This window comes from Chiloscyllium punctatum, chromosome 7 (genome assembly GCF_047496795.1).
Source record: "Chiloscyllium punctatum isolate Juve2018m chromosome 7, sChiPun1.3, whole genome shotgun sequence".
Classification (NCBI taxonomy): domain Eukaryota; kingdom Metazoa; phylum Chordata; class Chondrichthyes; order Orectolobiformes; family Hemiscylliidae; genus Chiloscyllium; species Chiloscyllium punctatum.
Window position 1 is genome coordinate 108,957,922 of NC_092745.1, and position 12,132 is coordinate 108,970,053.

General features: G+C 41.9%; 1 protein-coding gene across 1 annotated transcript in view; it reads left to right on the forward strand.

Moving 5' to 3' along the window:
* LOC140480029 (AP-1 complex subunit mu-1-like) overlaps nucleotides 1-11,815 on the forward strand; it is a 72,963-nt gene extending 61,148 nt beyond the window's left edge. The window contains exons 7-12 of the mRNA XM_072574563.1: nucleotides 417-559; nucleotides 1,277-1,348; nucleotides 4,431-4,589; nucleotides 5,177-5,302; nucleotides 9,011-9,086; nucleotides 10,644-11,815. Coding sequence (XP_072430664.1) covers nucleotides 417-559; nucleotides 1,277-1,348; nucleotides 4,431-4,589; nucleotides 5,177-5,302; nucleotides 9,011-9,086; nucleotides 10,644-10,669 — 602 coding nt within the window. The 3' untranslated portion in view covers nucleotides 10,670-11,815. The remainder of the gene's footprint in view (nucleotides 1-416; nucleotides 560-1,276; nucleotides 1,349-4,430; nucleotides 4,590-5,176; nucleotides 5,303-9,010; nucleotides 9,087-10,643) is intronic.
* The last annotated feature ends 317 nt before the right edge of the window (nucleotides 11,816-12,132 follow it).

The window sequence follows — 12,132 nt, forward strand, 5'->3', positions numbered from 1 at the left end:
GACCATTCTGTACAGTAGGCCATCAAATAGACATAGTAAAAAAGCCAGTAGCTGACCTTACAAGAAACTAAGCAGGTTTATTTTTGGAATTCCTTCAGCTACATTGGACTTGCTGTTGAAAGAGCTGAAGAATGGCTGTTGTGCAATATTGAAAATAAAACCACAAAACGGATTTTGAGAGCAAAACAATTTTGACATGTTGGCTGCCAGTCACTGCCTTCATCAAGATCAGATAAAACTGGGAAAGGGAAGATTTGTAGTCTGAAGATGCTAGATCAATAAAAGCCCTTCATTCCCATCATTTCACAATTAATGACCCCAATTAATGACATTTGGACTTTTCACCCGCAACTTACTTCATCTTGGAAAGACTTTGCCTCAGTTACACTTTTAACTGTTTATCCTTTTAACATAAGGGGACAAGACTAAATCTGTGGAACTGGAAGATGTAAAGTTTCATCAGTGCGTGCGCTTATCCCGTTTTGAAAATGATCGAACCATATCTTTCATCCCCCCAGATGGGGAGTTTGAACTCATGTCTTATCGGCTGTACACTCAGGTATGTTTCATGTTTACAAACCGAACTGGTAAATGTGAAGTAAACTCTGTGACATGTCTATATGTAGCATTGATAAATGTACGGTATGGGATGCACAGGTATTTGTATGCAGGCAGGTTCATTCCAGTACTTTGCAAAAGGTATAGAGCACGTGTGCATGCAACATTTTAAACTAGAGCTCGCAGTCGCATTTTCAAATAAAATAGGACAGGTAGTATTTTTCTCTACAGTTCTGGAGAAATTGAGACTTCATATTGTCAATCAAAGAAGTTACAAATTATCTTCCTCTTATGCCCTGCTGAGAAGTGGATACCCTAATTGTGTTTTGGTCTTACTCAGACCCTGCATTAAATAACAGGCTTTGACCTAACATACATAGAGTGAAAATATTGCAGAAGCACACACTTCTAACATAACATAACATACATAGAACATGACTCTACATACATATACATAGAGTAAGATATGATACATACAGAAGCACACGCTGGTCTGGAGTTATCACTGACAGGCTATTGAAATTGAAACTCTCTTTAAGATGCTTATACTTGCAGTCTGGAAATTCAGTGCATGATAGTAGTCAACAGATCATTATTCTTTACTGAATAATGTTAAAAATCAGTGAGTAACAAATGACTTGTTCTATTACACAAGTGATATCTCTATCAATGTAAAATATTACATGCATTCTGTTTGAGACAAGATATTACTTTGCAGATAAAGCCCTTGATCTGGATTGAGTCAGTGATTGAGAAATACTCGCACAGTCGAGTGGAAATTATGATTAAGGTAAGATTGAAATGGCGATGAAAATCAACACATTTTAATTCATGTTTCATAAATCTCCCTGTTCAGGTTACTAAGGTGTGCCCCTGCCCTCCACCTCACTAGCTTCTCCTGGCCTATGGGATGTAGGTCCCTCTATCTTGTAAAGATAAAGTCACCGTGGTCTTACCAGACCATATGGCTGTTCTTTCATTAGAGAGAATGGTGGTTCAACCTGAGGGTCACCATGCCTTAAGCAGCAGAAGAGGTTGACAAGGAAAGTCCTTCATGGTAATGTCAGCTTATGGGATTTGAACCCATGCTGTTGGCATCAATCTCAGCATAAACCAGTCATCCAGGCAGTCAACCACCAAGATTCTAGCTTGATCTGCTGTGGAGTAGAGGTTATTTTCCTTTTCCAAACTTCCCATCCATCTATTCTTCATTTTCAGGCTTCAATCATTCTCTGTGTGCTAGCCGAGACTGTGAAGATTTTATATGTCCCTTAATTCCCTGGTGACAGCTCTGTAACTAAGTTTTACTCACTCTTCATCTGATGGCTACCCAACAGTTCCAGCAATAGTAACCTAGAAGGATTTATTCCTTCTATCACCTAACCTCCCTGCTGCAGAATGTCTTATATCATAAGATCAGAACTGGGGATATTCACTGATGATTGCACAATGTCTTGGCACATCATGTTCTGGAGCAGTCCATGTTCTTCTGCAGCTAGACATGGAGAACATTCAGATTTGGGCTGATATGTGGCAAATTTGCATTGTGCAAGTGCTAGGCAATAACCATCTCCAAAAAGGGAGAAACTATAATCTCCACTTGACATTCGATGGCATTGTCATTGCTGAATCTCAGCTATTAAGACGCTGAGAGTTACCATTAACCAGAAACTGAATGGGGCTAGCCACATAAATCATGTGGTTTCCAGAGCAGGTCAGCAGCAGGGAAATCTGAGGCAAGTAATTCATCTTCTCAGAGCCTGACTGTCATTTACAATGTACAAGTTAGGAATATGATGGAACACATCCGATTTATCTGGATAAATACAGCTGCAGCAAAACTCAAGATGGCTTCAACCTCATTCTGGTGATCAAGCTCACTTGATCAACACCTCATCTACCACATTAAACATTCACTCTTTTCACCACTAACACACAGTGGCGGCAGTGTGTACCATCCCCAAGATGCACTGCAGAAATTACCAAGGCTTCTTCAACTGCACCTTCCAAACTTGTGACTTTTACTACTTAGAAGGACAGCACCAGCACCTGAGAGTTTCCCTCCAATCCATCATCCTGACTTGGAACTATATCAGTATTCTTCCACTATCGCTGAGTCAAAATCCTGGACTCCCTTTCTAACTGCATCATGCTAGACACCATGGAGACTTAATCGGTGAAGAGTCCAAAAATTAGATTCTCACTGTCGAAATGAATTAAGTTCTCCTTCCTAAGATAGCGAGATGATTTTCTTGACATCAGGTGGTGAGAAACATTAATGCATACATTTGCATCCCATTAATTACACGACTCACCAGAATTAACATCCCCTTTATTGAGTATAAGGGCTGGCAAATCATGTTATTGAGTATAAGAACTGGTAAGTCATGTTAACAATGTACAAGACATTGGTTCGGCCGCATTTACAATACTGTGTACATTTCTGGTCACCACATTACCAAAAGGATGTGGACGCTTTGGAGAGGGTGCAGAGAAGGTTTACGAGGATGTTGCCTGGTATGGAAGGTGCTAGCTATGAAGAAAGGTTGAGTAGGTTAGGTTTATTTTCATTAGAAAAAAGGAGATTGAGGGGGGACCTGATTGAAGTTTACAAAATCATGAAAGGTATAGACAGGGTGGATAGAGACAAGCTTTTTCCCAGGGCGAAGGATTCAATAACGAGAGAACACACTTTCAGGGTGAGAGGTGGAAAGTTTAAGGGGGATACACACAGCAAGTACTTCACACAGAGGGTGGTGGGCGTTTGGAACGCGTTACCAGCAGAGGTGGTAGAGGCAGGCACAGTAGATTCATTTAAGATGCGTCTGGATAACTGCATGAGTATGTGGGGAGTAGAGGGATACAGATGCTTAGGAATTGACCGACAGGTTTAGACATTACATTTTGATCGGCTCAGGCTTGGAGGGCCAAACGACCTGTTCCTGGGCTGTAAATTTTCTTTGTCCTTTGTTTTCTTTGTTCCCAATGGTGATTCATACAGGGTGTGTCCAATTAGAGAGTGGCAATGCACCAGCTTCACCATTGTGGGTGGCACTTTAGCAGGAGTGTTACGTAGCAGCAATTGTCTCAGAATGGCACTTTAGCACACAAGGCAAGGCAGGGCCATGTGACTGTAAGAAACAGTGAGGATTCAATGCTAAAGTGTTAGGGGAGGTGAATATATGGCTAAAGGGCATGGTACTGTGTTAACAGCAGCTGCCTTCATGGAAAGAGTGGCAGGCACCTTGGAAAGCTACGTCTGGTAGAACACCCAGGAGCTGCCAGGTATGCACTCAGGCCTGCACTCTCTGCCTTTAGCCATGGGTGCTCAGCATCAATGACAGGGTGAGATGGGGCTGAGGCTGCTCAATGCCAGGCACTTATACTTGTCAAGACAATAGGCTGGTGCCAGCAGCAGCACTTCGCCTTTTACAGGAGGTGAGGACAAAAGAAGCACATTCAAAAAGGAAAGGTCATTATTACAAAAACAAATCATTCAGGAAAACAACTTAATCTTTGAGTTTTAGAATGTAGAAAATAGCAAGCAGGGGATTGCCAGCCAATTACACAAATTAAACAATATCAAGAACATTGTAAGGTTCAACTCAGTTCAGCCATTCTGTACACAAGTAACTATAAGGTTCACTCAGACCTCTCTGACATAATGGGTTATTGTTCTGTCTTCATTTCTTCATTGGAATTAGCAGCGTAAGTTTTATTCATCTAATGGTTCATTTTGTTCTAGTATATGTGCACGTGTGCACATATATCTGTGGTTTTCAGTCATTTATTTTGTTACTGCATATTTTCATATATCATTGTTACTTGTAACTAATTTCATAACTCAGAGTTTTCTATCTGCTTAAATTCAGGCTAAGAGTCAATTTAAACACCGTTCTACAGCAAACAATGTTGAGATTTTAGTACCAGTTCCCAGTGATGCTGATTCACCAAAATTCAAGACAAGTACAGGCACTGCAAAATGGGTACCAGAAAAAAATGCTGTCCGTTGGTCAATCAAGTCTTTTCCTGTGAGTAACGCAGAAAATGTTTATGTTAGAGTGGGGCAGTATTTCATAACTTGAACCCATGGTGATATAAAATAGTAGGTTCACTTGCCTAGTGCACTCTATTGTAGGACTGGGAAATATGGACGGCTGAACACCCTCAACAGAGAGATCTATGCTTTAGATTTTGTTAAGGTTTTTGAGTACTTTGCTGAGTATTTGAATATTTGTAAAGCAGAGGTGGATAAATTGTATGAGAGAATCAAAGGTTATTGGGGGTAAATGGGAATGTGGAATTTGTAACAGAAACACCTCAGCTGTGATCCTTATAAATGATGGAGCAGGTTTGAGGGGCTAAATGGCCTATTTTTGATGCCAATAATGGCCCCTTCAGCCCGAATAAACTAAAATAGAGAAAGTAATAAGGTCACCGTAATTTGAATGCAACTATTCTGTCTGCAAGTCACGACTTGGAATTAACTCATTAACTTCAATCATATCAGTGGAGTATGTTTGGTTAGTATCACCATAATCCTAGCACCTCATTCAGCATTTTATCGTCAGCCTCTGTTGTCTCCACCATGGTCATCCGTTGTCTTTTGTTATGTTAGGGTGGCAAGGAGTACTTGATGCGGGCTCACTTTGGCCTCCCAAGTGTGGAGAGTGAGGAACAGGAAGGGAAGCCACCAATCACTGTTAAATTTGAAATTCCGTATTTCACTGTCTCGGGGATTCAGGTGAGCATTTTCAAATTATTCTTGTGAAAGCTTTTGCTTCTTGGCACTTATAAAGATAAATTGGAATTGGGAGCATGCAGGAATGGAAGAGCTTCACCCAATCCACTTGGTGATGAGGTTTAGAGCAGTACAGTTCAGACAAACCTGTAGGAGCAGTATGAGAGCAGTAAGGAGGGTGGTGTGTAGTGAAGAGAAAGGGGGAGGCGTGAGTGGGAAAGGGGACAGTAAAGGGGAAAAGGGGAGGAATGAAGGGAAAAGGAGAGTGAGGGGGAAAGGGGACAATTAGAGGGAAAAGGGGAGAAATGAGAGGGATAGGGCAGGAGTGAGAGGTAGGGGAGGAGTGAGGAGGAAAAAGGGAAGACTGAGGGGGAAGGGGAGGAGTGATAGGGAAAGGGAACAGAGGGCAAGCGTAGGAGTGAGAGGGAAAAGGGGAGGAATGATGGGGAAAGGGAGGAGTGATAAGGAAAGGGAACAGTCAGAGGGCAAGGTCTGGAATAAAAGGGAAGGGCAGGAGTGAGCGAAAAGGGGAGTGGTCAAGGGAAAGCAGCAAAGTAGAGATGGAGTCTGCTGGATCAAGCAGGGAAGTGTTTTTGAACCGTCCTTATAAGCTTTGAGTAGCAGGCCTTCCTTCCCTAGTCCCTGAAGCAAACATCTTGCTGACAGTAGTCACTTCTCACAGCTGACTTTGGATTGCCGAACCTAACCCATCCCTCCACCAAATGCTGATCCCTCAGTCCTTCCTAATTCCTGACTGACCCAGCCATGATCTTTCCCAGTTTCCAGATAGGAGCTCCATGAACTACCTCTATCCAGCAAGCAGCTGACCTCCATCGTCTGGCTGTAAGATGAACAATGGAATGAAAAATACTTGAGGTTCCACCATCAAATTTGGCAGGGCCTCAACTGCAGCAGCTGTCTCCTAATCTCCTCCATGACAACCCCCTCCCCCCACACCCCCCACCGAACACCCCCCCCCCCCCCCCTCCCCCCCCAAGTCCTTCCCCAAACATATCAAGTCCAATTGCTCTGGGGACCTGATTTCTGAGAGTTCTGATGGTCATCAGAGTACTCCTGCAGAAAGAAGTTAGGGCTTACAACATCAGTAATATTAAAAGAAAGTATAACAGATATTTTGTGAACTTTAAGACCATAAGACATAGGAGTGGAAGTAAGGCCATTCGGCCCATCCAGTCCACTCCGCCATTCAATCATGGCTGATGTGCATTTCAAAGCCACTTACCCACACTCTCCCTGTATCCCTTGCAAGATTAAGAATTTATCAATCTCTGCTTTGAAGACATTTAACGTCCGGCCTTTGCTGCACTCTGTAGCAGGCCCACCACTCTTTGGCTGAAGAAATGTCTTTGGGATTGCTTAGCAATTGTTGTTGGTCCAATATGCTCGATTGGCAAGAACCTATGATGACTGTGATTGTTCTCACCTCCAATTCAGTATGGGCATATGGACAATGTTATGGGGATGTCATAGCAATGTACAGCTCAGATAAATACTCTTTGACCCATACTGTCCACACTGGCCAAAAAACAACCACCTAATTATTCTAATCTCATTTTCCCGCACTTGGCCCATAGCCTTGTATGTTTTGGTATCACAAGTGCACATCTAAATAATTTTTGAATGTTATGTGAGTTTCTGCCTCCCCACCCTTACAGGGAGTGGGTTCCAGATTCCCAAGTTTTCCTCACGTCTCCTTACAACTCCTGCCCCTTACCTTAAATCTATGCCACTGTTCATTTATCCCTCCATCAAGGACAAAGGTTAGACCATAAGACCATAAGACATAGGAGTGGAAGTAAGGCCATTCGGCCCATCGAGTCCACTCCGCCATTCAATCATGGCTGATGCGCATTTCAGCTCCACTTGCCAGCGTTCTCCCCGTAGCCCTTAATTCCTCTAGACAACGAGAACCTATCAATCTCGGCCTTGAAGACATTTAGCGTCCCGGCTTCCACTGCACTCCGTGGCAATGAATTCCACAGGCCCACCACTCTCTGGCTGAAGAAATGTCTCCGCATTTCCGTTCTGAAATGACCCCCTCTAATTCTAAGGCTGTGTCCACGGGTCCTAGTCTCCTCGCCTAACAGAAACAATTTTCTAGCATCCACCTTTTCAAAGCCATGTATTATTTTGTACGTCTCTATTAGATCTCCCCTTAATCTTCTAAACTCCAACGAATACAATCCCAGTATCCTCAGCCGTTCCTCATATGCTAGACCTGTCATTCCAGGGATCATCCGTGTGAATCTCCGCTGGACACGTTCCAGTGCCAGTATGTCCTTCCTGAGGTGTGGGGACCAAAACTGGACACAGTACTCCAAATGGGGCCTAACCAGAGCTTTATAAGGTCTTAGTAGTACATCTCTGCTTTTATATTCCAACCCTCTTGAGATAAGAGACAACATTGCATTCGCTTTCTTAATCACAGACTCAACCTGCATGTTTACCTTTAGAGAATCCTCGACTAGCACTCCCAGATCCCTTTGTGCTTTGGCTTTATTAAGTTTCTCACCATTTAGAAAGTAGTCCAGGTTTATTCCTGTCCACCCTAATTAAGCCCCTCATAATCTTATGCACCTCAATTTTCTTTCCTCTCAGTCTCCTTTGCTCTAAGGAAAACAACCCCAGTCTGTCCAATCTCTTCAGCCCAGGCAACATCCTGATAAATCTCTCTTGCACGCTCTCCAGTGCTACCATATTTTGTCTTATCATGTGGATTCCAAAATTGCAGACGGTACTCTAGTTGAGGCTGAACCAGTGTTTCATACAATCCCAGCATAACCTCACTGCTTTAAATTTTGACTCTTGACTAATAAGGGGATGATCTGTGAAATTCCTTCGGAGGACTTCTAACATCCTGCTGCTTGTACCCAGCCTGTCCGCAGTGTTACCTGTCCAAGTAAGACCCTTAAGCTCCAAATTATTGGCTGCTTGATGGTCACTTTCTGGCTGCTGTCTATTTTGAAGCTTGTGGGAAGGATTCAGAGACAAGACATGAAGCCCAGCTGTTCACCCTTCTCATGCCTAGGGTGTGGTGGGCCCAATGGAAGTTGTCCTCCCAAGGTCATGACCCTTACATCAGCTCACCCACTATCACTTAACCCCCAGCTTCTCCAACAAGAACCCTAAATCCCTCCTCCTATTCCCAGGGCTTTACCTCCCCATCCCACTATAAGTTCCCTTGCATTTATCTGGTTGTGAGCTGAGAATTTGAGGGCTTCTTGTAATCTCAGGGTTCAGAAATGAGTGGTGCTGGAAAAGCACAGCAGGTCATGCAGCATCCGATGAGCAGGAAAATTGACGTTTCGGGCAAAAGCCATTCATCGGGAAGGGCTTTTGCCTGCTTGTAATCCCACTCCTGGCCACTCAAGCCACTGGTGCAGCTGAAATTAGAGAGCTACTGACCAATCAGTTTGGCCAGAGGTTCCTTGGAGTATTTAATAGACTTTGAGCTACTGGGATCAGAAGGAAACATCACCATTTGAAAACTCTTGCCCTGTGACTGCAGTGTGACTGTAATATCCATTAGCAATTGGTACTTTTACCTATGTTGTCACAATATTCTTCCTACCACAATTCAGGCACATTTGTTCAGTAATCTTAACGAATATCCAGCAAGACATTTAAATAATATAGGCCAGATATAGGGATAATGAAGAGCATGTGATACTCATGTTTCTTTTAAACTAGGTACGCTACCTGAAAATCATTGAGAAGAGCGGCTACCAAGCTCTGCCCTGGGTTCGGTACATTACCCAAAGTGGAGGTGAGCAATTATGTGTAAAAAGTCACCAATGGTATTACCATTTTCCAGCTCTTAGCTTTAGCTTCAGTATCCATCTCTATATCCAGAGGAAATGGTGGAGATGGGTACAATTGCAACATTTAAAAGGCATCTGGCTGGGTACATGAATAGAAAGGGTTTAGAGGGATATGGGCCAAATACAGGCAAATGGGACAACAGATTGTGATGTCTAGTCAACACAGACAAGTTCCATGCTGTGTGACTCTGATTCTATCTGTCATTTTAATGAAAAAACTGATGTCTTCAAAGAAAATAGATTTTTTTTTAAAAATCACCTTGTTTGTTTAATATGCTTATGCTATTTTAATGGGTTACCCACGCCAATATCCAACAGATTACACTTTAATTCCTGAAGAATCTAGAAAAAGCGTGAAGGATTGGCAACCTCTAGTTTCAACCTGTGTGTCACTCCCTCTAATCTTTAAATTTACAGCTAAAACCAGACTTTGGAAATGTTCATAAATCCAGAGATATGGGACAGGTTTGACAGGAGTGCATTATCCCACATTTTTGGAAACCATTACATGTTTACACCACTCTAGAGATTATCATGCTTGTAAACCTGTAAATGTATTACCATCTTATTCCCCTGATGTTTACTTTATTCATAAATTTGTAAAAGTACATTACAAAAATATTGATTTGAATCTTATATAATTAAATAAAATTAAATTTGCCCACATACAGCATATTCCATCAGTACGACTGTAATAGACACAATATTTACATTCCATATTGGGTTTTCAAACATCAGTTGCTTCTGGAGGACTCTCCACTCACTGTAAGACCTTCACTGGTCTGTCCAAAATTTGTTGGTCTTCCAGTACAAAGGTGTTTTCCTCAACCGAGTGATAGAAGCTGGCACATTCTGAGATCCAGGACTATCTGCTGAGCGATTCACTAAAGGTTGGGGCAGCTGTTGCAGAGACACAAAGGAGAAAGGTTGCTGTTTAAACCTTCACTATGGTACACCGAGAGGCTGAAAACTGTCATCCTGCCCCTGAACTCAGCTGGAAACCTTATAAGAATATAGGTTGTGAAAAACCAGAGGATGTTGATATCTGTTGGAGTTTCTGTAATTTCAATTTGAAATGTTTTTGCCCTTGGGCTGTAAAGGTATTGTAGTGGTTCAGTGCTAATGTACACCTGACATGTGGATCTGGACCATGATCTCTGAGGTGTATTCAATCCAGCAGCATCCTTAGAGTGATGATATCTAAGCAAACCTTTGAGTAAATCAAAGTCATCACATTACAAAAAAAAAGCGTATAGCTGTTCAATCTGGAAACAAATTCCACTATTTGCTGTCACAAAGGGGAGCCTGAAAGGATAAAGTGAATAGTTTGAATATATCTAGACTAACATGATATCTGAACTGAGGATTTTGGTACAAATTTAAATCTAAATGTGAAAGTTGTTTTTTGGGAAAGGAGACATTTTATATTTGGGAGATAAGAGTTTGTTCCTTGCCTTTGGAATTTCCCTCTGATTGCTTCATGTCTATGCGATGTATTCCAGATTATCAATTACGCACGAATCAATAGGAGCACTGCTGTCCAGTGGAATTTTCCAAGAATGCAATTTGTGAATGAAGTTCTGAAAAAGGAAAGAATCTTAATTCTTGACTCCTCAAGACATCAAGTTTATCGATTACAGATTCTACAGAGAGAAAATTCAAAACACACTTCCTACCAGAAAAGTTAGAAAAATGTGACTATGACTTTGACTTTTGTGTTGCTTCTGGATACATATTAGGTTATTATTTCATTATTATTCTTTCGCTGTTAGTTGGAAACAATCAGGTCAGTGTTGCTGGGCAGGTTAATTACTGCTCCCTGCTGGACTTTCTGCCGTAGAGTTTTAACTTCTGATGCCACTAACACGGAAGACCTTGTAATTTCAACATTTTTACTGAGTTTCTGTGGAGAAAGGTCTGATTTCTATAATAACATAATAACATAAAAACTAAGAGTAGGAGTAAGCAATTGAGCCTGCTCCGCCATTTGCTACGATCATGGCTGAGCCCATTTCAGCCTCAATTCCACTTTCCTGCACAATCCCTACAATCTTTTAACCTGTTACTCATTAAAAATCTACCTCCTGACATCCACCACACTCTGGAATAGCAAATTCCATAGATTCAGAACCCTTTAGAGAAGTAGTTCTTCCTCATCACTGTTTTACATCTGCTGCCCCTTATCCTAGACCCATCCGAGACAGACTCTCCCACAAGGGAAATGTCCACTCTACGTTTACTTTGTCAATTTCCATCAGCATCTTTGTATACCTCAATTAAATCTTATCTCATTCTTCTAAACTCTAGCAAGTATAGGCCTCGGCTGCTCAATCTCATTTCATCACTGGAATTTCATCACTGGAATTAATTGCATGGACCTTATCTGAACTGCCTCCAAACCAACTAACACAAGTAAAACTTGACAAATGCATATCCACTGGGAGCAATTGGGGATCTGGTTCCTTTGTTTGTCTGTAACTCTTGGCTCCAGTTTGCCACTCCCAATGCACAACCAAATCCCAAATTGTACCTTTTTCTTTGCTTTTTATGTAGGGATGAACCTCTGGAATCAGAAGTTGTAACATCTCCCATTCCATGAATTGTATTTGTTTCCTCTCATTGGGCAAAAATAATGGGAGAAAATAAACAACAAAAACAAGTGAAAGAAACAGAATGGTAAATGTTCTTATTGTCTGCTTGGAGATCTGTTATAATGACCTGTTTTATGCAACAGCTTCTGTGATCAAGAAGCATCCTTACCTTGCAGGCAGATTTATTTTCATGAGGTCACCACCTTATTATAACTTACAGTTTGCCTGTCCCTAACAGTTCCACCAATATTAAGGGGAGGTTGTGACATAATGATAATGTCACTGCAGTAGTAATCCACAACCAAACCAATGTTCTGGGGCCTTGAGTTCAAATTACACCTTCAAGACAGTCTGGAATTGAAAGGATAGCACTGCTGCCTCACAGCACCAGGGTTCGATT